The following is a 27,473-nucleotide window of genomic DNA, read 5'->3' on the forward strand; positions in this document are numbered from 1 at the left end:
GGCTGTGACTCAGCAAAATCCAATTTTAGGCTTTTCCACTCACGTTTGCACATTCACCTATAAACCACAAAGCTTTTTGCCCCTTTACGTGTTCATCAGTCTTGAAATTTGGAGAACAGCCATTATATATTGTGGAGAGAATAGTTTACCAACTTCAGTCTTGGTGGTTTACGCTGCATTTATATATATATTTTTACTGCTGCATCTCTCACTGGTACGCAGGGGTCTGCTGACTGAGAAGGCAGCTCCCGTCATGAACATCATCCACAGCATCTTCAGCCTGATCCTGAAGTTCAGAGCTCAGCTGATTGCACAGCCCTGGGATCGCCAACAGGGGGAGGCAGTGCACCCCAGCTTCATTGCCATGCAGCAGTCCTACAACACTTTCAAGTACTACTCCCACTTTCTGTTCAAAGGTGGGAACACTGGGTCTTATGAAAGACAATATATACCAAATAAATATACATATATATATAGTTTATTTCATTTATGCGATTTTAATGATGCATCATAAAGTAATTCTTGCGTTTGAATGTTTTCGATTGACTTATTGTCCATCTTCTGTGTCTTTGTGTCCAGTGGTCTCCAAGCTGGTCAACAAAGGCTACCAGCCCCATCTCGAGGATTTCCTCCTGCGCCTCAACTTCAACAACTACTATAAAGACTCATGAGGAACAGGCCTGTACTGTCCCTGAGAGTGCAGGTGCATGGTCCAGGACAGGCCACGCCACACTACTGTATTTCCCTCGTGTGTACTCACACACAAACCCACAACTATGTGTGCATCTTCGATGTATGCAGATGTGTAGCACTGAACAGAGCCCTTGTTTTTCATGCTGAATTTGGGTTATTTTGTGTAACACCTGCCTTTCACGTTTTTTTTTTTTTTATAAATATGGAAGCATTAGCCAGATGCCCGATTTGTCTCCTTTGTATATTTCGCAATAGCGCTGCTTTTTTTTCCCCCCCTTCTGAAAAGGCTGAGGTCTGAACAGACGCCTGCTTGTGCAGGCGGCCCCCAGGCCTGTGGAGAGCCGGCTGAGAGGCCATCTGCAGCACATCAAAGGCTGCGTAATAGAGCCGTGTGACAGCACCGTAGTCTGTGCTGCGGCAGCCGACGTTGCGGAGGGCCATCTGCTGAAGCCGGCTCTAAAAGTGCTCGGGCCACGCCCGTCATCCCGCCTCCGCTCAGGTGTGTTGTGCAGTGTGAAGGCTTCATGACGTGATTTTAAACTGTGTACTTCCTTTAACAGTCGGCAGGCTCCGAGGCGTTAGGAAACACCACATCCGTTTATTAAAGAGCAAGTTAATGCATATTCATAGGAGAAAAATAAAAAGAAGACAAGTCAATCAGGCTTCCGGAGAGCAAATGCGGCGAATCGCGATCAGAAGTACTGCTATGTCGGGACTGACAAGCACTCGTTGCCTCAGACACCCGTTTTTTTTTTGGGGGGGGATATGATGTGACCGCCGATCCGCCGTCTCCGCGAACACGACGCACTCGTCGCCCGGCTCTCCGCTAACAGACCCATTTTACACGTAGCCTCTAACGCATTAAGACGATTTCAAGAAGGACAACCTTTCCTTAACAAGTAATGAATTCACGTCTTCATCACCAAACGCAGACGTCGGCAGCGGCTTCGCCCTGGTTATTTGTATTAATGTTGTGCCACACTCAATAAAACGGAGCAAGTTATTATTATTTTTTATTTCGTCACATTCCTTCAACTGAAAACAGCTGCTCTGAGACACCAGGGGTCTGAAAGTGGCCCTCTGATCAACTATGGTACAATATGGACATTTCACACGGCTCCCGCACCCAAACACACACCGGTCCTTCTGGCACGAGGCTGTCATTACTCTTCGCATCTCCGTTTGCTTTTAATGGTCACTCGTAAGACGTTCATATCGCATATTAGTTCACTTTGCTGCTCCCAGACACCCTCGGGTGAAAGTGCAGCATATAACTCTCTTCTCTGCATAGGCTTAGTTGTTCTGCGGGACCCAGATACTAAAGTTGTGAAAAGGTTAAAAAGGCTCCTGAAAATGAAAACCGTAACTAAGCAAAACCGTACCGTTCGCAGCCCCTGTAATATCTGTACCTCAGGGTTTTATTAAGAGCGAGGCTCTGGACAAACGCGGTTCCAGGAGAGACCCTGCAAACCTACAGAGGAGGCAAGACGCATTATGGGCGCGGAGGCTAAGCTTCCGACTCCAGGTCGTCCTGGCCGCCGCCGTTGGTGGCGTCGCCGCTCTCGCTGTCCAGCAAGAGGAACTTGCCGTCGCTGGTCAGGGGCATGGACTTCATCAGCTGGGCCAGCGCCTCGGGGTCCTGCGGTGCAAACAGAATCTGTTTAACTCGTGGCCAATCGGAGCCCCCGATTCCTGCACGCGGGCTGTAGCGAGCGTTACCTTCTTTGCTTCTGTAATCTCCTTCGCCAGGCTTATTGTGTAACAAATCTGCGGATGGAAAAACGGAGAAATGAGGCACTGGGTGACAGAAATAACCGAATTCGTCATTCCAGCGTTTCTGGAGTAATGCGCTGTGATTTTATACTGTACTTTTTCGCCCTCTGTGTTGCTCTCAAACACAAACGCGCTGAACGAGGGTTTGCCCTCCTCCTCTCCCTCGCTCCAGTCCCGCCCCTCAACCACAAAGCCCATGAGTCGGCTGTTCTCCTGGTGGGCTGCAAACTGGGTCACATCCCCCAGCTGGAACTGCACTCCGGAAAGGAGGGGAGGAGCCTTGTTATACAGGGTCGGATTCATGTGCACGTGAATTCGGACGATCGGAGGACACTTACGCCGATTTTGGTCACCTGCGTCTGGGGATCAATCAACCTGCCAAACGTACAACGTTTTCATTAAATGTTTTCACCAATTTATTATTAATAAATCACATTCTTAATAAACTATGCTTTTATTTAACCATTTGAATGAATAAAATCTGATTCATTAAACGACACATTAATAGAACATTGAAGAACGTTGCAAAGTGCTTTACGTGTGTGTATATTTATATGTGATTTTTTTCATGGTGCGTATATGTAAAAAGTTGTGCCAGTTCGCCTTTGAAAGTGAAGTGATTGTCACACGTGATACACAGCAGCACAGCACACGGTGCACACAGTGAAATTTGTCCTCTGCATTTAACCCATCACCCTGAGTGAGCAGTGGGCAGCCATGACAGGCGCCCGGGGAACAGTGTGTTGGCAGATCGGGATTCGAACCGGCAACCTTCTGATTACGTGGCCGCTTCCTTAACCGCTAGGCCACCACTGCCCCACACTACTGAAGTAGCACAACAGCCCACTCGCCTCAGACAGCTGCTGGAGACCATCAGGTGCGACTCGGTGGTCTTGAAGATGTTATGAATGGCGCGGGCAGCCAGAACCTGCCGCATGGCCTCGTAGATCGCTTCCTGCCTGTGGCCGGCGCGGACGGCCATGGAGCCCAGGAAGCGCACCGCGAATACCTGCTGCAGCAGGGAGTCTGGTCCGGGGAAAGAGCAGGGGAGCATGTCACCCACGGGCCGGATGAAGGTGAAGCAGCTTCGTGGACAGGGAACTTCCGCTCACCGTCAGAGTCCGAGGAGGCGTCGTCCTCCGTCTCGCCAAAAGGATTCATCCGTCTGTGGTACGTGTGGTCAAACGGAGATGCACAAAATAGACGAGAAATAATAAATTGCTTGTTTATGGGACAGTGGAGGTATTTAGTGCCGACTTGTTTAGTTCCCTCACTTTCACCTCCAAAAACACCCAACCACCACTGCTGATGCGGTTTTGCACATTTAATTCCCTCCATCTCAAATCTGACAATTTTTCCCATTTGGTGCCACGTTGATGACATGTGCAAGCTGTTAATGAACATGCAATTATTTTCACCAAATCATGTGCCATTGTGGACACGGGAATGATTTATTTTTCTTTAACAGACTCAAGATTATTTATATATTTTGTAGCTGTTTAATACACCTCAATTGATTCCAGCCTGGCATATTGACTGGATGAGAGGACTCCAAAGAATGACAATCTCAAAATATCAGTACTCTTACACATTATTATACATTATTATTACACTGATTGCTGCCGTATGTCGCTAAGAAACAACAATCATAGAAGAATCATAGAAGTAGAACGAGGGACATTTTCATGGCACTTCACAAGACGCAGCAAAGTCACTACGGTCATTGTAACAACTTTGTCAATCCGAGTTCTTGAATTAAATTGCAGAAAATCTCCATGTTGTAGTGGGCGTGGCCCACGTTTTTGAGGGGTATTAGGAGTGTAGAGAATAGAGGGAAATTGAGGGGGGAGGATCTGGACGCTGACCTGGCCATGTGACATATTGACAGAAGGGGGTTTAAATCATCCAAAATGAGAAAGTAGGGTGTGTGAGAGCTGTCACTCATCCCTACAGGCTCCGCCTTTTAAAATATTTGTTTGTAACATCATCATCACAATCCATTTCTTCTGGTTTCAGAATTAATAATTACACCTCAATTCCATGATACAACCAATTTATTTCTGTAAGTTCTAAAGGAAATGGAGGGTGTGATGTTGCCAGTTGTCCATTTCATTCATTAAGGACCATAAAGTGCTTTGAAGTCATGCATGCCGTTCCTACCTTCCACCTCGGTTCTGATCCTGGAACTCGCAGGCCGGAAGCACAATGTCAAACTGAATGGGGGTCCCTGGGGCAATCAGATGTTCAGGCTCCAGTTCCACCGAAGCGTTCTTAGATGCCCCTGCAGCCACTGCCACTCCACCAGGCTTCGCTCTGCAAGGAAGAGGAAACTGGAAATCCTCTGCCCCTCATTCTCAGTTATCGCCCCCCCCACCCCCGTCCTGCCTGTAAGAATCTGACCTGTCAGGGTTGGGTGAGCCCTCCTGCCTCTTCTCAAAGCTGGTGATGGGGGTGACGGCCTGGATGGCCGTCTGATTCAGCCTGATGGCCACTGCCTGATGGGGGAGGGCAGACTGAGGTCAAAAGGACAATAAGACACTCACTTACACTGCCAACATGGCCAAAAACAAATGATGATGACTCCATAGTGCATGACATCCTAGTAATTAATGAAGTCATTAACCAGTAGAGGTTGAGAGTTAATCACACTCGCCTATGAACCAAACGACTGTTACTTACTACAATTATGTCCCTCAGTAAGACACTTAACCCTGGGTGTCACCAGGGGGACTGTCCCTGTAACTACTGATTGTAAGTTGCTCTGGATAAGGGCGTCTGATAATTGTCAAAAATGTAAACAACAAAATACACAAATTGCTCAATTTATTCATACCACAAATAGGCAATTTCAATAACTTCATGAAAAGCGGGCAATGGTAGCCTAGCAACACATATACTCATTACTTACTGAAGTAAGACTGCAAAAGAATTTAGTGATAGGACTACTCAAGTACTGAGTCACTGTATGATTGTAATATTTCATTTAATTTTTAGAAACAATGTATTCAGACAGAAAAATATAAACGTGTTAATGGTATTTCCTAATAGTAATAATAATATTAATTACTTATTGTATGATTTGTAGTAATTAATGGACTAACTCCTTCTTCCCTAGTGCCATCAGACTCCTTAACAGCTGAACTACCTCAAGTACTTGTGTACAGAATCTACAACAGAGTTTGTGTACAGAATCTACAACAGAGTGAATAAAATAGATGTATTCATAGTTGGGGTCCTAGTGAACCGGAATTGATATCTTCATCGATGGTAACTTGAAAGCACGTTGTAAGTCGCTCTGGATAAGGGCGTCTGCCAAATGCCATAAATGTAAATGGAAACTACCTCAATTGTAATTTTGCACTAAGACTCATTAAGCTCATTTGCACATCCATTTAACTCATAGTGTAATTTTTCTGCTCCTTGCACACCATACTGTAATTTCCTTGTCATTGTATTACTATTAATATTTATTTATATCTTCACAACACTTTTTTTTTTATCTTATTTATATTCATTTTAGCCTCACTCAGCATTTGTAATTTCTTCCATACACATGACAATAAATGCTCTGAATCCTAATTCCATCTATCTTATATATGCAAATTATATATGTGTTAGAATTGATACATTAAATAAAACATCTAAACAATAACGCCAATTCTCTCCTCTACAGAAAATGAATATTGGTCTACTTAGCCCATTTAACAAAATCTTTACAAAGGCTAAAATCTATCATACCAGCGGCTTAAAATGATCGAATTTTGAGATAAATGATGGTACACAAGAATGTTAGAGCTGTAACAGATTTTGACCAACCAGTAAAACTGGGGTTTTTCTCCCATTAATTTCTGTAAGTCTGATGGCGAGGTTGCGTATGTTTACTCTTTGCGTCTTCCGTAACCGCAACTCTGCCCTGCAAATCCGCGATTAAACCACTCATCATTGTTTACTTTGTGCATAACCACGTGTTACATTGTGCATTGATTGGCTGCACAGGAACGTGAGACGACTGCGCATTAACAAGCCAAGTAAGTCTGCGCAGCCAGATGAAAACAGAGATATATACCTGGACGTGCTAATGAAATAGCTTAAGCCATAAATTGAATGGGTAAAATGATCATACATTATGGGGGTTTTGGAATTATTCATCGTACAGAGGGTAAAATTATGGTATGGCAACACTGTTTGAGCCACTGTGCCGGCCCCGGTTTGTGTGCGGCCATGTGACTGCATAGCTATAAAGTAAAGTGAAGTGATTGTCATATGTGATACACGGCAGCACAGCACACGGTGCACACAGTGAAATTTGTCCTCTGCATTTAACCCATCACCCTTTTGTGAGCAGTGGGCAGCCATGACAGGCACCCGGGGAGCAGTGTGAGGGGACGGTGCTTTGCTCAGTGGCACCTCAGTGGCACCTTGGCGGATCGGGATTCGAACCGGCAACCTTCTGATTACGGGGCCGCATCCTTAACTGCTAGGCCACCACTGCTACGTCTGAATGGTGGATCGTCTGGCAAAAATAAAGCATATACATGGTTTAAAAAATGAATCGAATGTTGCCCAATGTAGCAAAGTTTCTTATTCACAAATGTACTCAAGTTAAAGTTCATGGGCTATCATCAGTAATCAGTGTTTAATTATGAGGACAAAGTCTAGCGATAAGATCAAAAGACACACACAAACCAAATATGAAACGCACTGGACACACCCGTTTGTGAAACAGATACAGTGTTTGTTTTGGAAATGGAGTGAGATAACAAACCAGTTGAGGCAGGGTGGGGGACAGAAGATAAAACGGATAATCAGCTTTGTCCCAGACGATCGTGGGCTATGTGCTCTCAGTTCTGACCTGACCCTGAATTAATAATTCATCAGTGGACAATATGCTTAATAACTTCATTTACATTCACCATGTTTACTTTTTAGCTTATGCCCCTAGGAGTAGCAGGATATGTGTGTGTGTGTGTGTGTGTGTGATGGGATGACACGCAAATCCGTGAAGCGTTCCATATTTTTTGGGGGGCAGTGGTGGCCTAGCGGTTAAGGAAGTGGCCCCGTAATCAGAAGGTTGCTGCTTCGAATCCCGATCCGCCAAGGTGCCACTGAGGTGCCACTGAGCAAAGCACCGTCCCCACACACTGCTCCGCGGGCGCCTGTCATGGCTGCCCACTGCTCACTCAGGGTGATGGGTTAAATGCAGAAGACAAATTTCACTGTGTGCACCGTGTGCTGTGCTGATGTGTATCACATGTGTTTTTTTTTTTTTTACCATTCCTATTTTTACTGGGGCAGTGGTGGCCTAGTGGGTAAAGAAGTCTGTCATGGCTGCCCACTGCTCACTAAGGGTGATGGATAAATGCAGAGGACACATATCGTTTTGTGTCTCTGCATGCTGTGCTTGCTGTGTATCACAATGACAAAAACAACCACTTAACTTATTGCTACTTGAAAAATCCGATCTGATCTTCAGACATATGTCAGGATGTACATTCTGCATGAATGAGTGTGTGTTTTGGCACATTTGAAAAGGTTTGGTTTATACGGGATAAAACAGAAGCTGTGCATTAAAAGATTTTATCGCATTGTAACTGCATTGTTGTGCAGTTACAATGCAACTTGGAAAGGATTATTCTGTTTGTACCATGGTCACTAGCCAAAAATCATGGTCACATAAATTGCACGTGGCCGTGACATTACCTCAGGGTTGTCAGTTAGGTAGATCTGTCGGGAAATGTTGTTTATGGTGCAAATCCACTGTAGAAGAGACACAAGTTGTTCACATTCCAAATGCCGGTAAAATATTCCAATATGTACCGGGTAACCGTAGCGTAACACTGAATAATCAAAACGATTACCTCTTCATATTCTTTTTTACTTTCTGCCTGAAGAATTATAGACCTGGAAGAAAAATGAACCAAAGGACATTTGTAAGTCAGCATACAGACTTACATACATACAAATGCATGGTCCTCCAGTGACAATCGCCAGTTGCACTTCTGATCAGGTAAAACATACTTTCACTCATTCAAAATAACTAGAACAAACAAGAAAAAGATTTTACAATCTTTTGGACTATGGATTCAATGTGAATGCTTTCAAAACATAAAAACTATTTCATAAACAGGTAACGATTATACTTTTAATATGATTGTAATATTATGGAGCGAGGTGAATCTGTAAAGCACGTCCCGAGTTTATTCCCACACTTTGATTACAGTCGCTCTGTGATGTCTCCTCGAACTGTGGGGAAGTCGGAGATAATCAGTCTCCAGTGGCTTATTCTCAGGCGCCGAGCGTAGCCCCGCAAGCCCTCAAAGCTGCCGGCTTAGGCGCCTTCCTGCTCTACTTTTCAGGGTTCACTTTTACCATGAATTATTAATGTAGGGACTCCTGTGCACTCCGGCGGAGTCCACAGAGCTCAGGAGAGACGAGCCGGAGCTGGTAAAAGTCCACCGCGGTAATCTGTCCTCAGAGATAACACAAACTACCGGCACAGAATGCTTTTTTGTGTGATAAAGGCTAAACGGATTCAACTGGGCCCGGACCGACTCACACCTACGTTTTGCCATTCGGTGAGGTGATCTGAAAACAGTAGCGTCTGTCCTCGCACTCCACCGCCATGACGGAGCTGTTGTCCAGGTCCAGCACCATGCCCCCGGCCACAGCCCCTCGTGGCTGGCACATGAGGTTCCCGCCCTGGGTAAAGAAGTAGAGCCGGTCCCAGGCCGTGGTGACTAGGCCGGTTTTACTGAGGACAAGATTCCATGGGTTAATTTTTTTTATCTCAAACCCACACATTCCATATCTTCTCAGTCGACCCAGACTATCAATCATCTCACTTCCGGATATTGAGGTAGCCGGCTTTCTGGATGAGGGCGCGGTTGGCGGGGTCCATGTCGCGGTCGGGCATGTAAACGGTGTCGTCCACCGAGAGCAGCTCCCTCTGGGTCATGCGCATGCTCTCCGCCTCGGCGTCCAGCTGAGCCTGGATGCTGATCCAGACAGAGCCAGAGAACAGCAGTAAATCCGGGTTCAACAGAGCAAAAACAACAATTTACATTTTCAATGAACAGTGTCTGATATCAGTAATACAAAAACAAAGCAGTGTGTTCCATAATTTTTTTTTTATTATTAATTCATTTTAGCTCAAATATTGAACAATGACACACTTGCTGCCCTGAAACAGCAAACATTTTGACTAAGGAGGACAACTGAGACACCTTTTACCTTTGTGTCATGCTAGACACCGAAGCCAGGAAGCTGTCCATCTTCTTGGAAACCAGATCTATGCCTTTCTTGAAGAAGTTAATCTGGGCAGAGGGCAGAAGCGGTGTAAATTCCTGGCTTCATTTTGATTCTGCTCACAGGCTGAGTTGATTACTGACTTTACTCTGAACTTCTATTAATGGAATGGAACCAAAATTGCATTCGAAAAAAATCTTATGATTTTTCAAAAACGAGTGTGTTGCCAAAAAGGGCTCTGGACTTCATAACTGTGCTAAGCACTGTCTAGGATGTTCTTAGCATGTGCACCCTGAAGCACTGTGAGCATTTTGCAATGAATTAATTGTGAATGAGTGAATGAATGAATTCATTCATTATTTGCATTGTTGACAGGGCGGACCCGCCGCCTTTTTAAATCCAGGATGAGGACTAGAACAAACAAGAAAACAATTTTACAATCTTCTGGATTATGGATGCAATGTGAATGCTTCCAAAACATAAAAACAATTTCATAAACGGGTAGCGATTATACTTTTAATACGATTGTAATATTATGGAGCGAGGTTAATCTGTAAAGCACGTCCTGAGTTTATTCCCACACTTTGATTACAGCCCAGAGACGCTCTGTGATGTTTCCTCGTGCAATAAATTAATTGTGAATGAGTGAATGAATTCATTCATTCATTATTTGCATTGTTGACAGGGCGGACCCGCCGCCTTTTTAAATCCAGGATGAGGACTAGAACAAACAAGAAAACGATTTTACAATCTTGCATTGTTGACAGGGATTAGCTCGACTTTTGTTTCCTTGCTTGGTGGAACTTGCCTACTAATAATAAAATGCATAATAAATGTAGCATACATGGTATGGTGCTACATTGGTGCTACAAATGGCTGTGTGTCTTCTCCTTGAAGGTGACATGCTGAAGCGATGACTAATTACACTGACGGTCAAAATTAAGCGATTGTCATTGTGAAAAACTGCAGCACACCACACGGTGACACAACAAAACGTGTCTTCTGAATTTCATCCCATTGCGCTTAGTGAGAAGTGGTCAGATATGCAAGACACCTGGGGAGCAGTGTATGGGGACAGGATTGAACCCACAACCTTCCGATTACTGGTTGCATGTTTGCTCATGTGATATCATTTACAGCATTTATCAGACGCCCTTATCCAGAGCAACTTACAATCAGTATTACAGGGACAGTCTCCCTGGAGCAATTTAGGGTTAAGTGTCTTGCTCAGGGACACAATGGTAGTAAGTGGGATTCGAACCCGGGTCTTCTGGTTCATAGGCGAGTGTGTTACCCACTAGGCTACTGACGCCTCACCTGCGCCTGTGTGTACCCCAGCATGGGCTCCAGCATGGCCACCCTCTTACGGTACTGCAGCGCGTTCAGGGCGCAGTAGTACTGCATGGAGGCCTGGTGCTGCTTCCTCCTGGAGAAGGCCACCTCGCCGACCACCTCCGCCTTCATCTGCAGACACAGATAAGATAAATCACCGCGGCTTCCGCACAGCGGCCCGGACACGCGGGCGCTAAACAGAGCACAGATTACATTTACGGCAATATGGAATGCAGTGAGTGTTGTTTTTTTTTTTATATTACAGGAGGAAGCCATTTATCAGGGGATAATGTGCCAGAATGAGTAATGGCCAGACTCCTTCCAGGAACAATCCATGAAATTCAATGGGCCGGCCGTCAAGGCTACCTTTTCATTCTCCCGCTTCTTGGGCAGCCTGCTGTACTTGACCATCGCCGCTTCGTGCTCTGCGCAAAAGAGAGAAGGGCATCTTCAGACCTCATTTACATAGCCAGGAGACTGATTTCCATACACCTTTCCAGGCGTTCCAAACTGGCCGCAATCAGAGCTCATTTTTCTTTCAGATTTATGAGGAGACGTACCGTCAGTGGCGATGCCAAATATTTCCTTCAGGGTACTTATCTCTGAAACAGAGCACACAGGCGACGGGGTGAATGGAGAGCGTGGGCTGCTGATGGTTATGGGGCTGAGGGGCTCACAGCGTACCTGTTAGGTCCTTCTCTCTGAACTGGATCATAGGGAACACCATCCTGTCGGCCAACTGCTTCGTCAGCTCAGAGTGGAGAGCGTTTAGCTGCAAAAAAAAAACCTCATTAACCAGTCTCACATAAAACAGCTTCCCATTCACTAAAACCCTTACACTGGGTGTTAAACGTTTTAGCGACATTCTGAGGTACGAAAGGACCCGTCCTGCTGGTTAGATGTAGCTGGCAGACGAGGATGGAATTTCCCAGAGAGTGGAAGGCATACTGTTTAAAATTGTACGCTGTCTTCACTGGTCTAAGGTCAAGACAGACATCAATCCATCATGTGAACAAACCACATGGCTTCTCTAGAGTTGGTCATACCTCTTGTATTTCTCTGTTGGACAGAAAGCATATTCTTTCAAAATTCATATCCATTCATATCCATTGTTGGAGGTATGGCAGCTACCAACTTGCCATACCAACAATAATTGTGGCTGAGATTTATGCGTGTTAACTTATTTTATTTTTTTCCCTTCAGGCATTATGCAGGTGTCAGGGTAGGAGTGGTACTCTGGAAGTGGAAAAGTGGAAGGCTTAACGTAACAATGTGGAACAATGTACAATGTGGAATTCCTGACCTCCAACATAAAGATTTCAATCAGAATTCTTACATATAAAGCCTATAAACATTTGGTAGCATTAATTAAACTTCAATTTAGCTCAATTTAGTTCCTATGTGCAAAATACAACATTGCATGTGTATTGGATTGCTACTGCTACCAATGTGTGCGGGAACCCATTCTACTCCGCTGCAATATTACTCCCTGGTAATGCACTGTCAACAAATACAGCCCTTATTCCATTTTATTCCACTCTACCATATCACTCAGATGGAAAATGTCATACAGGATTTGTCTTCCTGTCTTTATGTCACAAAAACATGCCATTTCAATGCATTACGCATGGATCTAGTGTGGTGCAGAATCCACATCATCTTTCCCACAAACCATGACAGTGACGGCATGTGATCGTGTGAAGAGTGATTTCATTATTAGACTCTCAGTGTTTTGCACGCCGATTCGGTACGAATCTCTGTGGAAAGGCAACAGCAGCATTCTGCTGCATTAAGGCATGCGGCTCACGGAACGCAACGCACAACAAAAATGAGTAATTACCTGACCAACGAAGTGCACTGTAGCATGGTCACATGACTGATCTTATAATCACAAACTTTCAGCCTCCGGTGCTTCACGTTCACCCGACGATGTGTTAATTCTGTCAAGACAGTGGCTGTGGACGACGACGCGTCGGCGGTCAAGATGCCTCTGCTGTCGTAATGCGCAAATGGTGCAGAAGACATTCTAATAGAGAGTGCAGCGAAACAGCTGAACATTGTTCAGGCTGCGCTCTCTGATGACATTCAGAACGGAGAATACACACACGGACTCACGCGCCATCACCAGCAAGGTCAAGATTGCTTTTTTTGAAGGTCACAGTCGGTCGCTAATTGCATTATTAGCCATGTTAGTGTAAGAAGGTAGAGTGGGGTATCGGCAATCGGGAGCGCTGTAACGGAAAAGCACTTTAGACACAATGATTCCCCATCCCGATACTGATCTGCTCTGCTGAACTCCTTAACCGGTCTTCTTAATCTGCTGCTTTCCCATTAAAGCCAGGATTTAGAAAAAAGAAAAAAAAAAAAAAAACAAACAAATCAATTTTATCTGATTCCATTTATAATTTTCTTTAAGTTAAACTAATCTAAATAGGCAAGTAAAGCTAAATTGCATTTTTTTTTACATTCTACAGTAACAAAAGAATGTGGTCTGAACAGCTGAAACATTCCCTTGGAGATTAGAAAGTAAAGGGCTAAAATCTCATGATAACATCCTGTGTCCTGTTTTACTGAGCTGTGCACTGGCGCGTCAGGAGGGATCAGTGACACGAGCCACAACGATAAAGGCTCATCAGTGCAGGTCAGCAACTGTGTGTGTGTGTTACTTTTGTACATTTTACCAAGTCAAAAATAAATAAAAAGTTGGGAAAATCTCGTGAAGTAATGTGAAATATCTTCACATGACGTGCAACAGACTGTAAAAATCCAGTGCAATTTGTAGTTTAGTATATTTTTTGTGAATTATGAAAATGTGAGATTCTATAGGCCTCTCTCCTCCTCATTAGCATTTAAAGCTACAGACACCGAAGCGAAGCGTCCAGGGGAAATCTCCTCGTGGGACTGGACAAAAAGTGGCTGTGATTCTGCACCAAGGCTGAATTTGGGAAAGAGACGTGAGTATTAGGGGACCAATCAGACCGATATGAAGGTCAGGGGACCTTTAAGTTCTCTCAACTTGTAGTTGTGGCATAGGCGTGAAGTTGAGAGAACTTAAAAATGCTTTGCAGCCGGTTGCCTTACGCGTTCTGCTATTATTTTTTTTATAGTGTGTTCAGAGGCATTAAGTCCCAGGATTAAGTGCGTTCAGCGGTAAAGGGGATGGCCCGCCCAGCATGCAGTGAGGTGGTGGGGGTACGGCTACGAGCTCATTAGTTTGTCTAAGCACTAATGCCCGTCGGACCCAAGCACAGGAAGGTGAGGTGACCTTGCTGTCTGTGTGATCGCGGCCCATCTGCTAAATCCCCCCACCTCTCACACACAGGGATCCCACCTGCTACACAGCTGGACGTCGATCTCCTACGGCGCGGACCTGCTGCCCACCACACACACACACACACACACACTCGAACTCGGCAGGCGGGGCTCTCACCTCCTCCACGGTTTTGGCAAAGTGCTGCAGAGTGCTGATCACTTCCTCGTCTCCCTTCCCCAGGGCGAAGTTCTGCAATGCAGGCACACCGAGCATCACATGAAGCCGACGCCTCCACGCCCCTCGCGGCCAATTCGTCCACTCTCCACCCGCCTAGCTGTACGACTGTGGTGAGCACTGCTAACATCACACGGCCTGGGCTTCCGTACCCCCCCGCAGGCTCCCTGATGCTAAATGGAGGGGACTCACCTGTTTCTCGTACTCGAGGAGGTGCTTGGAGAGCTGCTCGGTTGCCAGTCCCATTTCATTCTGGGAATAGGGTAAAAGCAAAAAATAAAAAAACTAAAATTTTGTGAACTTACTGAAAAACATTATACATCTTACTGCATAGTTCTACACCTAATGCCCGAAAAGGCAAAACAGCGCCTCAGAATCACTTCAATTCTACACTAATGTAGACCCCATAACCAAACCTAATGGAAAACATTCAAAGTGCTTTACTTGAGAGAATTAGGATATTACTGTATTGCATAACTCGTATTATTAGCAAGGAAATCAAGCCGCGTATTGTGTTGTCGTGATGAGTTCTTTGAGACAGATGCGTGTCCGTGGTGTCAGACCTGGGCTCCAAACACTCTTTGCATAGTCTGCAGCAGCTGATTTGTGTAGTCGGTGAGAGTCCCCGCGTCCTCCTCGAACACGCTGAGCAGCGAGCGAGTCTGTGAGAGGGCGACACAGAGCCAGGAGGCACTGGGCTGTTAAACCTTTACAATGAGCTTGAGGATGCATTTGCTTTCCCCACACAAAACGCTTAAAATCTATACGTATGTTTCTTGAATAATGTATTCTGCACAGGGCCACCGGGGATGAAGATGTCACGTCTGAAAGCCCTGCAACTGGCCTCCATGCTCCACAGGGCCACCTCAGGCTCTCATTTCCGGGCAGGACGTGTGCGACGCATCCTCATCCTCCTCCTCATCATCATCCTCCTCCTCCTGCCCGAGTCGCAGCCGCGCATGGCTGATGCGTCCGTGCCGAAACGAGCCCAACTTGCCTAATGGATTCCGACGAAATCCCTCCCACACTTCCCGACGCAGGCCCCAGGAATTTTAACGGAGAGGGAATTAAGATGGACGGATAAAATCAAGGCAACCAGCAGAATCTGTAGTGTTTACGGCCGTCGTGCCTGGGTGCCCGATCAGTTCCACCTCCACGTCCCGTCCTGCCCCCAACAATTACGTTTATCGCCACGGTAATTAGAATAAAACGCAAACACGCAGACGTGTCAATTTAGCAACGCACCGCAGAACTAGACGCTTCGGTGGCAAACAGACCCAGGCAGGTTCGGAGCTGAGGTGATAAATATCAGCTGCCCTCCCACAAAACGTAACATTTAAACAAAGACAGAGCAACGGCACGAATGAACAATGTATTAACAGTTTAAACGCGGCGTGTACCTGCGGACTGTCCTGCAAGGCTTCTTCTAGAAGTAGCTTATGTGCAGCCGGCATCTTGCTAACAGAGGTGCAGAACAGAGCTGAATTATTTAGGCTGTGGACTCTTTTTCCCAGAATGCACCGTGCGAATGTGGGCGGAGGCACGGAAGACGACAGTCTGTTGCGTCATGACGTAGTTAACTTTTTGTTTATGCCTACATAATTTCACAGCCAACATTTATTTTACCGGGTATTGTTCGAGTCTTGTTCCTTATAGTGTTATAAAAATATTACTATACATTTATAGCATAATATTTAATTAAAAACTCTCAATTATTTTCTAAAACAAAAAAAAAACACCTAGAAATATGTACTTCTGAACAGTACATGACATCATATCACATTAAATTATATATTGTAATATGATGTAATGTACTGTTCTTAATATAATTCTAAAGTACATAATTGAAGGTGTTATGTTTTTAATAAAATTATATATGATTTAATTTGATTAATTTAGAAAAATAAAATACATTGGAATAGTTAAATAAAAACTCTTAATTACATTACATATCTTAGATATGTTACTTGACAAAATAGATTTTTTTTTACTTTGCTTATGGTTTGATGAAGCAACAGTGCTCCCTGCTGCAAGTAAAAAACATTGACGTTAAAAATATTTAACGTCATTATATATTGGAATTGAAATGAATTGTTTTTGAAAAATATTAATTCAGCTCAAAATCAAAGGATTCATAGAAAACAATAAAGGGCAGCACTGAGTTCTGTTCAAGCTCAATTACAGGCTACTACCACCTTGTGAACATCAACTTTTAGATTTTTAGTAAATGATGATGATCAGAAATTGTTAGATAATTTCTGATCATCATCATTTCTCTGGTAATATCTCGGTCTTATGATTTTATGAAATTACACTGTAATTATGCTCCTGTGTTGTTAAATGGGTGAGCAGCTTGTTATGTGGGATATTTTTGCATGATGGCAGCAAAGCATGATGGCAAGCATGATGGCAAGCAAATTAATGAAGCGCTGTGGGTGGCGTGTGGATATTAATGGACATGAATAAGCAAAAAAAAAACAAAAAACAATAAGCTGAGTATTTCACTATGTCCCAATGCACATAACAATTCCCCAACCAGTACCAGTGGCACCAGTATAAATTTTATTTACAGTTATACTGTTATAGTAGTTATTATCCACAAGGTTATACAAAACATTGATTTTAGTTTATTTATCAGGCGCCCTTTTCCAGAGTGACTTACAATCAGTAGTTACAGGGACAGTCTCCCTGGAGCAACTCTTGCTCAGGCACACAATGGTAGTAAGTGGGATTTGAACCTGGGTATTCTGTGTTATACACTAGGCTACTATCACACCTAGTAAATTATTAATGTATCAGTTTCCCTTGATAGCATAAGGCCTGAAGTGACCTGACCTGCATTCTGCATAAAATTACAATTTAACAAAAGCTATTCTCCTAGCCTCAGCTATTACACGTAATTGGCCTACTGAAAACAATTCAGCCTGATTAGACCAGGATGTGAGGCAGCAATCAATTTCATACGCTTTATGTGTGCTCAGGCTGAGAACATTAAAGACGAATGAACAATGACTGGAAATACATGCTCCATTGTGCATGTATTGTAAAGGTGTAATACATCCTTAAACTGAAAAGTGTCACATCACACTTTCTGAATCTGAGCCAATTGACAGTATATAAACTCTTTTTCAGCCTATGCCACATTTTCCAACATGTGATTTGGGTCTTTCCATCATCATAGTATCCCTATGGAAAGCAACTAATGATTACGAATGGTGAAATTGTAGGTTTGTGCTCCAGAATTGTTCTCACAAAGCACTTAATGTTTCCAATGAGTCTCTTTGGTCTCTTTTTTCCGGTGTGACCCGGGGTTATGGGAGCTTACTAAGTGTGACATGTGCGCAACCTTGTTCCGAGATGTCAGAAAAACTCACAAAACTGGAGGCATGGCGTTCGTTTGGGAGGGCACCTCCACCCTCCCCATTCCCTGTTTCCCCGGCAACCCTTTGGAGGGTGGAGGAGAAGAGCAAATCATGTGAGAGCAGAGCATCTCTCTCTCTCTCTCTCTCTCTCTCTTTCTTTACAGCCTGCCTACACGAGGCTCCAGTCTGTGTGTCTCTGCAGGGGAAAACTAGCCAGCAGTGTTTCTGGAGAGTGGCAAACCGACAGGCGTCCCTCGTTCTCTCCTCTCCTCCAGGTCCCTGTTCCGCGTTCTGCAGGCAGCTCCATGTGAAATGGGTTGTGGGAATTCCTCGGCAGCCAGCACTTCTGGAGGTGAGGGGCTCCATGTTATGCGTCCGTGTGGCAGGTCTTATGATGCATGATAGAGCGGGTGGTCTTGGTCTGCCCATGAACGGGTGAACGGGTACAGTGTTGTGTCATGGACGTTCCCTTCCCCTTGAGGTGTCCCTCAAACGGGGTGGCCGGTGGATTGACTGTCATAGACGGGCAGGGGCACCACGCGGGAACGATGTGGGAACCCCCATTCCTGCGTGAGAGGAAGGGGGGGTCTTGTTTTGCAGCATGGGCTTCTTCTCGTGGATCTTTGGGAATGTTAGTGCGCATGCGGTGCCGTCTCTGCCCTTTATGACCACTGCTCTCCACAGCTCAGAGTTTTTGTTTGCAGACGGGTCACGGTGACCGATTGTCCCCTCAGAAACATCTCCTTTCAATTCCATCCCCTTAGTTGTCAAGCCCCATTAGCAGGAAGGACGCAAAAAGTACATTTCATCTGGCAACAAGCTCAAGGCCACTGTCGCTGTAGTAAACTGATGCAACACACGTTTCCCTCCCACTGGAAGGCACGCAGCAATATTTAGTGTTATTTCAGGAAGTCGGCGTGATGTGGACCCTGCAACGGACTGGTGGGTCATGCAGAAAAAGGCGTGAAATAGAAACTGAAGACTGGCTTTCGGAGGAAAAACAATCGAGCTGCTGTGCAGAAGTTACTTTGCGCGTCTCTCGCCGAGTCCACCAAAGAGCCTCACGAACAGGGCTTTTCACAGCTCCCTCATTCAGCTCACACAGTCGCTGCCTGCGGGCAGCTCACTGTGGACGCTTTGTGTCCTGCACCGTCTTACCCACCCCCCGGCAGCGATGCGGCCATGAATGGTGGCCGCTGTAGACGTCTCAAAGTGCAAAGGGTCAACCCAAGGTTAAAGGGGGTGCTCCTGCCGTTCTGGGCCAGGTCTCCAGCGCGTCCCCCGACTCGCTGCGCCTGTCCCGTGGACTGTGCATTGTCTACTTTGTAAAGGGTTCTGTCATTACATTTACATTTACAGCATTTATCAGACGCCCTTATACAGAGCTACTCACAATCAGTAGTTACAGGGACAGTCCCCCCTGGAGACAGGCGAGCTGTGCCGAGCCCTTGAGTGCCACTAGAAGCCCAACAAGCCTTTTGTCACACGGCTCTCCGTCTAGTGCGGAGAGTGGAGCTCATGGAGACTCGTTTTCTCCCCTTGATGAGCAATTAAAGGACCATGTTCTGCTCAGCTCAGCCCTCATTGTACAGCATTGATTCTGGCCATTCTTACTAATACTCATCAGAAGGTCTTAAGGCACAGTGTCTCTTTCAGATTCTCCAGAAGACACATTACAACAAATCAATGCTTTAAGAGTGTATTTATAAAGCAAAGTACTGAATAAAAAATGTCAAGTGTGTGATCTAAAACCTGTTTTCTGTCGTACGCACAGGACCAGCTGAAGCTTCTAAAGACGTGTAAGTTTTTATAATGTCAACACTCAACACAACATTTTTCAGCACATGCCTGATCAGCAACATGGGGTTGCTGAAAAGCATGGCTATTGCACTTTTAAAGTGACTGAACAGCACACCCAATATTGATAAATTACAAAACCGACCAGTTTAAGTCGATTATATCAGTTGAGACAATCTTAAATTTGCCAACCAGTTTAAGCCCTGTTTTAAGACCAGTTTAAACCTACCAGCAGTTTTTTTCTCCAGGTGTTGCAAACGAAATCTGAATATAGGTCTGAGAACTGGTTGAAGAACATGGACTTGTAGATTCTTGTCATGTTTAATCTGTTACTAATACTTTCTGCTACAGGATGATCAATAACTTTCCAAAACAAAACTCCCCCATACCCAGTGTGTGCAAATCAGCCTGCATTCATAGTCCCACGTCCATCCAATAAACAGGCTCAGTCAATGATGCTCACTGCCATGCCTGCCAGTGGCTAATTACATAACTCTTCAGAGCGCTGCATTTACAGGGAAAGTCCAAAATCGAACACAAATGACAACTTGGGCTGTGGTGGCCGGGCGGGTAAAGAAGCGGACTCGCAACCGGGAGGTTGAGGGTTCGAATCCCGAACCGCCAAGGTGCCCTCCCCACACACTGCTCCCTGGGTGCCTTTGGTGGCTGCCCACTGCTACCAAAATGGTGATGGGGTTAAATGCAGAGGACACATTTCGTTGTGCATCATGTACTGTGCTTGCTCTGTATCAGAATGACAAAAACAATCACTTTCACTTTAACTGACCTTTATGGCTAAGTCCAACTCTACATCACACACAGATTCCTCCAGACAAAACTCAATTAAATTCAGTGCTTTGATAATGGAGATCCTCCCCAAAGATGCTGAGCTGGGTTGAGATCTGGATTGATGGTCCCATCATATAGTATGATCGGTTTTTAAATTCAATTTAGTGGTGATTGTATTTTATGAATAGATGTCATTATTATCAGGATCAAATTGTTTCATTCATTGAGATGAAGTGACTCTTAAATACATACCATAATAATGAACTTCAATCTTGTACTGAGATGTTTCCATCCACCTATATTCTCCCCACACATTTGAACATCCCTGTAGATTCATCTGAACCCCACACAGCATTTCTGTTGTTACTGGTGGTCAGGTCAGACAGATGCTAGATCAGTAGGTGGTCTCTGCTCTCTGGAGAGTTCGGTCCAGAGCTGATCTGTGATTCCTCCCTTGCAGGACAGAGGAGCTCTCACCAGATGAGGAAAAAAGGAGGTAGGCAGAAATGAAGTTCACTTTCATCCACCTGGACAATGTCAGCAAATAACGTGTGGGCATTTTTCAACATTCTTCCAACATTTGATTTTGTACTAAGCTAGCCTTTTGGTTGAGCATTTGGCACAAGGGTTTCAGGCACCATGCAGAGAAGAACTTGGCTTTATTCCCAAGGTCACAGCAAACCCTTCAGCCATATATCACCGTCTAATTTTATTACATCATGGGCAACCCAGCCATAGAGCATCACTTCTAGTTTAGCTAAATGGACGTGAACAGTTGGTGACTGGTTGAAACAAATGTCCCTGTTTGGGAACCAAGGCAATGGATTCTACAGTTTTTTTTAATGCACTAATAGCTTTAAACCTGTTTAGTTAGTGGTTGTAACAATATATACTGATATACAATATATCAGTGTGTGTGTAATAATAATAATAATAATAATATATGTATGTATGTATGTATGTGTCTTAGACTATTGTCTAGTGTATTGTGTATTGTATTGTCTTTTTAATTAACGTTGCACACAACCAACAGAAACTATGGTGGAGTGTATGTAGGCCTGCCTGCCGATTTGACAACAGTTGCATCAAGTCAATCCAAATCTTCACGTAAAGGTAGGATAGAACATATCACTTAGACACACACACACACACACACACATACCAACATTATTGGTACTTCCACACTAAATGATGGGATGAATTAGCGGTGACAGATTAGATGACCAGTGGATGTCCACTTTAACTATTATGATATTATATGGTTATGCAATATCTGTTTGCTTTAGTGTGCACTCAGGTTACTTATTTAGTTGAAGGAAAGCTTATTAATTTTCTTCATAAGAACTAATCGTCATTGAGCTTATACACAATGAACCCTATTGGAAGATGGAAATACCCCTGATTATCTGGTTACAAAGACACCTATAAATAGGTGAATATATTAGGATATATTATTAAAGTTTGTGTTACGGGCCTACCTGTGAACCAGCAACATGGTGTTTGTACCCAGCGGGTCAAGTTTAGCCTGCCTGGTTAATTTTGTTGTATAAATTGCTGGAAACTTTGATTAATTGAAACCAAAGTGCCCATGCTGACCCCTACCGACCCCTACCGACCCCTTCAGCCACAGTAGCCTTTGCAGGCAATAAACCATTTGAAATAGAGCATGCATTTCAACTGGGACTCACGATCAGAATGAAAACTTAAAAATAAAATTAAACTGTAGAGCAAAACATAGGAACATCTGCCAACGGCAACTCATCAAAGAATTCTCAGGAGCGGGCATAACTACACAAGATGCGTCTTGCTACCACCAAGTCCGTACTGAGAAATATGTCACGGTGGGACAGTGCTTCCTCCTCAACGTTAATGAGTGTGACTTGATGAAAGAGAAGGCAAAATTTTCAATAAATTTAATTTCCTGTGGGGATGGGAGGAGGATGTTTCTGTGTGTGAGAGTCGAGAAAAGGAGGTGTGCATAGAGGTGCCAGATCTGAAGCGGCAGCTGCTAATTAAACCTTACAAAGTGCAGAAGGATGCAAGCACAACTTGCGAGTATGGAGCATGTGTTTGTGTGGGAGGGTGGACTGAACAGAAAAGGCAAGGTTTAAATAGGCAATAAAATTTCAAAAAGTGGCTTCTCCATGCATTAGTAACATGTAGTTACTGAATAATTCAGTAAAAATTCTGTTTGTGAAAATCTAATATATTTAGTGTAATAGACTGTTCTATGTCAACATATTGTTTAGTCTACTTTGTCTCCAATGTGGTGTTTTCTGGAAATAAACGGTTAGAAACAAGAAAGGTCTGCTTGCTAGTTATCCGTATCCTGGAGAGGAGTAACTATCCATCCATTCCAATAGTGTATGTGACATCATGGTTTTATCAAAACTGTAAAGCACAGCCTCTGTATTACGACACAAATCTGTTTTCATCTGCAGATATTTAAACATGGAGGAGGCTGTTCTCCAGTACCGACTGGTACAGTATGTCCCACCACACATGGTGACGACTCTCCCTTCACCTCGGAGCTTCTGGCTGGGATGACATCAGCGTGGTGGACGCACAGTGGTGCTCTATGGAAGATCTATCCAACTGGCACAGGGTAGCACTGTTTTGTGGAATAGTTGCCACTTTGCCATGTTCAGGATCACGACCATGATAGAGGGCGTAGTGGGAATCCTGGCACTCGCTCAGGAGATGACCTGAAGGACATATCTGACCAGGAGTCATCAGGTCCACAAAAAGGAATGAAACATGTCTCACGTCAAGCTCAACGCCACACTTCACAACTCCCTTGAGTTTTCCTTTTTTTTAATGACATTGTCCAGACGGATCACCTTGAACTCAAAACCATTGAATTGTTCTGCTTTGGGTAGTGCTCTAATGCTCTTTAAATCCGAGAAGGACGTTTATACAACTACTTTAAGTAGAATAGCTTTTTATTGCCTTTGCTGTTGATGTCATGAAGGAAAGTGGCTGCTAATTCCCTATAAAATCACTGTTTGCTGTGTTTTAGCAGATTTCTAATAACGTTACGTGACCTGTCATTACTGGTATAAAGGCAATAATTATTCATTCAGTTTAATATTTATTAATTGTCCCCCCGACTGTACGAAGGTCAGGATCATCTGTCCAGTTTCATTTTTGTCATGCTCTATTTAAAAAAGACATTTTATCTACACACACACTCACACACACACACACATTGGCCTTCAATGTTTTTAGACGAGTCAGTAGCCAGTGATGAAAGGACTGTGGGAAGGTCAGGTTCGTTCTCTTGACACCATTCTATACATAATGAATGTAGCACTGCGGTTCTGCCTGTAACTAGGCCACCACTATATGCTCAAGGTTCTAGATGTTTATTTTTCAGAGGACTTTTTGCTGCCAGCAGGGAAGAAAAATTGTCTGTTGCCCCCACCTCCTGTAAAGAAATATATTTTTCAAGTCCAATTACCTGTAATACGTGTCTCAGCCACGGATGTGAAAAATGTTAGAAAGACCATATGCTGATGACAACTCACGACGTGGGGGGAATCAATTCACGGGTGTCACAGATGAGGCTGGAAGTAGAAAGCATGAGAATCTGAGCTATTTGCCTGGTGCATGTTGTTTTCAGTGCCATAAAAAGAGAATTTACAACTGGGTGTTTGTAAATTACACTTTAAAAATGAGTAATAAAACCAAGTTTAATGCAGAGAGTTTGCTTCAGAGTCTGTGCTGTATTTCAAGTCAATGCGTACTTTTCCATGAAATTCAAGTGCTTTAATCTCGGTGGCAATAACACAAACACAAATACTGAATTTATTGTTTCAATATATTACGTACTTCCTTTGATCCGCTGTAGAACAGAATCACCAGAGAAGGCCTTCAGTCAGAACATCAAAGAATGGATGAATATATATGTTCAGACCCCTTTAAATACTTTTTATATGAAAGGATCACTTTTCATTTATACTGAAATGGTCTTATTCAATTACTGATTTAAGCATTGTTATTTCTATAAACTGCAGAATATAAAAGACCGTTGCCTGGAAAAGTCCAACATCCCAAAATCGTACCCTTTTTAAGGGTTCTTGCATTAAAAGTCCTGTCCAAATAGACCCAAATAAAACTAAAAGCACACTAACCAAATCGCAGCAATTTATTTTATAGCAGGGTCTGTTTGGCTACTCTGCGTTCTGTAATTTCACAAAATTTCATCGGTTAATTCTGCCTTTTGGCCATGTTAACTATGCCTCTCAGGCTAGTCCAAATCGACTGCCATAAAAAGCAAGGGCACCTGGGTCGTAAAATGAATGTAAAATTAAAACGTAAAATCAAAAACAGAGTCCAGGCTTTGCCACTCCAAAAATAATTACTTGATACCCACACATGAGCACAAAGCACTTTATTTTTGTGTATTCCATATAGCATTCTGTATTGTGTATCCATGACCCTGATCCCAGAAGGTTAAGGGTTTAAAACTGAAAGTAAATCAGCAGGACTGAAACCTTTTTTTCCATCTAGGTTGACAAAGTACCACAGGTCAAACGTGTGGTGTTACAAACCCCGCTCTGCGTTGTCTATTTATATGCTCAATTGAAAGATACGGTGCGTAATTGTATAAAAATATATGTTGGTGGTTTGTAAAGCTTCCCAATAAATGGCATGACGTGTTGTCACACTGTTTTGTACTGTCCATGCTGATCTGAGGTCAGAGTGGTCCTTCTAAATGTACAATGCCCTTCGGCCATGTCCTTAGCCTACCAGTAAGCACATTACCATTTGTCCCAGTAACACAGTCTGACAGCCCTTGAACATGTGCGACCATTAAACAGAGTTCATGTGAGAGATGATCAATCTGTTATTTCCTTTTTTGACAATGTATGTGTGTGTATGTGTGTGTGTGAGCAAGAGAGATAATAGTGCAACTCTCCGTCCTTCTCCCGGCCCTTTTAGAGCTTGCCAGTGAAGACAGAGCCATTAATGAGACAGCCAGAGCACCAGAAGTCCTAAAAGCCAATAATGCCCCAGGCTTATGGTTATTGCTTTCGCAGAAAAGCCAATCAGAGTGAAGTGTGCGCATACAGCCATGCCCGGGCACCTGCAGCAAATGCATGCATGCATACAAACACCTGCAGACACGCTTCCATAATCTACTGCACGTCATTAATGTTAACGCTCTCATTAGCAGAGGTTCTGCGCGACTTAAAGAGATCGAAGGAGCCACGGCGGTGCCAACTGGAGGTCTGGTCTCTCTCTTTGTGCAATATATATAGCAATATATATAGTACATAATATGTTACAGCCACAAGGACCAGAAATTTCTACAAAGCCCATGTATGGACAGAAGCTAAATTATTCCATTTAACTAAAGATACAAGACTTCTCCCCTAATTGTTATGTTCACCATAGACATCGCCTCTTCATCACAGTAAATACACAGAATGCAGAGAATGGGTGCACACCAGCCTGTCCTCGTCTGAAAGAGAAGGTTGCTGCATTTACATTCATTTAATTGTCAGACATTTTACCTGTAAATGCTGCAAAACAGACACGTTCACACACATCAATGCATATTCATGTGTCTCTGAGTCTGGCTGGGTGTCTACTGAGACCTGGACAGGCACCAGAGGGTTGGGGATACGTGACAAACCACACGCCACTAACCGAATCTCCAACGCACCTGTACCAGCTGTTTAGCGTTGTCTGCAAAAATGGTCTATCAACGCTGACATTCATCTTGTTTTAACAGGGACACGTGCTTCAGGGTGGAGATGCTGGCTCAGATAGGATTATTATTTTACACAAACACAGCACCTGCTGTGTCACAACGGCTCAAGGTGCTTCGAGGGAAGGAAAACGAGCCACTGAATTCATGCTGGGGGAACTAGATTTGCTAAATGGCTGTGTTTCTTTTTACAGGGTGAACAAAAGAGGCCATTTGCAGAATGCCTGATATTCTCAAGTCAGCCACCAGGTGTCGGTATTGCACAGAAAAAGAGCTTCCCAGAAACACTTCAATCCCATGCAAACGTGTCTTCTGCGACTCCTGCTAAAAATGGCACCTCTGGTTTCTGGTCCGAAGCCGTGTTCGTAAGCCCAACTGCTGAACTAACAGCAAACACGCAAGCAGCATGGCAGCTTTGTCGCACCAGTCAAGCTACTTATCTTTATTGGGGCCTGCTGTTAGCAAGCCGACGCCAGGGAGTTCATTACGGCTGCCAATCTCAATCGGAGGTGCCGATCGGCATCTCGCTGTTACAGAAATGAGCCCGGGCTTGCATTAGGAAATGGTGCTTGCACTTGATTGCCAATCAGAGCGTTGGGGAGTTGTGTTTGGAACTACAAGCCCGTTTCTTTTCACCCATGTGAGAACAAATAAGGCAAGGTTCATTTGTAGCATGGTGCATATGTCCGCACTTTGAGACAAATGGAAAATGTGCAATATGTTATAGATTATAGATTCTTGTTTCTGCCCATGAGAACTTAAAAATCACATTAAGTGTACAAGACCCTTTGTCTCAGGTTCGAATAAAAAAGAAAAGAACTATCAAAGCCATCTGTTGAATGATTGGATTTGATCATCATGTTTATTGAATTTTCTCTGTTTCTTATTGGATTTCACATTTATTTGGCACAAATTGGAGAAGCTGTGCAACATTTAAAATGCCTCATTTTCCCATAGCATAGTTCAGATCCATGTCCAATCCTGCGCATCACCAAGACACTGGCCTGCAGACACCAAAACCCTGGTGTCCAGGTCTTGAGTGTATTAAAAAAAAAATCCCTTCTGTCCTCCCTGCTGACTGGTCCTTTAAGTCATGGTCCCCTGTTGGTCCAGGCAAGGACTGGCCACATTCCCACTCTCTGGATTTGCCGCTGCTGTTTGTTTCCCATGCCTGGTCTGGGGACCGTGACTGCTGATCCAACACCTCTGTGTCCCACACTCTCTCTGGCCCTGGGTGTCGCACCCCTGGCCCTTGGCGGCTCAGCTCCGATCCACGTGC

The 27,473-nt window shown here is 44.1% G+C and overlaps 3 protein-coding genes across 4 annotated transcripts in view; 2 read left to right on the forward strand and 1 right to left on the reverse strand.

Moving 5' to 3' along the window:
• Nucleotides 1-2,976, forward strand: part of tubgcp6 (tubulin gamma complex component 6) — a 17,647-nt gene extending 14,671 nt beyond the window's left edge. For both annotated transcript variants that reach the window (XM_028957915.1, XM_028957916.1), the window contains 2 exons: nt 223-416; nt 580-2,976. In XM_028957915.1, coding sequence (XP_028813748.1) covers nt 223-416; nt 580-671 — 286 coding nt within the window. In that variant the 3' untranslated portion in view covers nt 672-2,976. The remainder of the gene's footprint in view (nt 1-222; nt 417-579) is intronic.
• Nucleotides 1,272-16,063, reverse strand: appl2 (adaptor protein, phosphotyrosine interaction, PH domain and leucine zipper containing 2). Its single transcript, XM_028957917.1, has 21 exons — nt 15,931-16,063; nt 15,094-15,192; nt 14,723-14,782; nt 14,474-14,545; nt 11,728-11,815; nt 11,604-11,645; nt 11,410-11,468; nt 11,029-11,175; nt 9,697-9,779; nt 9,309-9,461; nt 9,029-9,217; nt 8,325-8,367; nt 8,167-8,223; nt 4,867-4,961; nt 4,627-4,779; nt 3,579-3,631; nt 3,318-3,492; nt 2,805-2,841; nt 2,563-2,718; nt 2,413-2,460; nt 1,272-2,332 (listed from the first exon to the last, which is right to left on the reverse strand). Exons 1-21 carry the CDS (start codon nt 15,982-15,984, stop codon nt 2,201-2,203), a joined length of 1,995 nt encoding a protein of 664 aa, XP_028813750.1. The 5' UTR covers nt 15,985-16,063; the 3' UTR covers nt 1,272-2,200.
• Nucleotides 16,064-18,025: 1,962 nt separating this feature from the next.
• Nucleotides 18,026-24,843, forward strand: c25h12orf75 (chromosome 25 C12orf75 homolog). Its single transcript, XM_028958435.1, has 5 exons — nt 18,026-18,244; nt 19,667-19,691; nt 20,939-20,974; nt 21,512-21,591; nt 22,920-24,843. The coding sequence occupies exons 1-5, from the start codon at nt 18,205-18,207 to the stop codon at nt 22,925-22,927; spliced, it is 189 nt and encodes a 62-aa protein (XP_028814268.1). The 5' UTR covers nt 18,026-18,204; the 3' UTR covers nt 22,928-24,843.
• Nucleotides 24,844-27,473: the final 2,630 nt, after the last annotated feature.

This window comes from Denticeps clupeoides, chromosome 17 (genome assembly GCF_900700375.1).
Source record: "Denticeps clupeoides chromosome 17, fDenClu1.1, whole genome shotgun sequence".
NCBI lineage: Eukaryota > Metazoa > Chordata > Actinopteri > Clupeiformes > Denticipitidae > Denticeps > Denticeps clupeoides.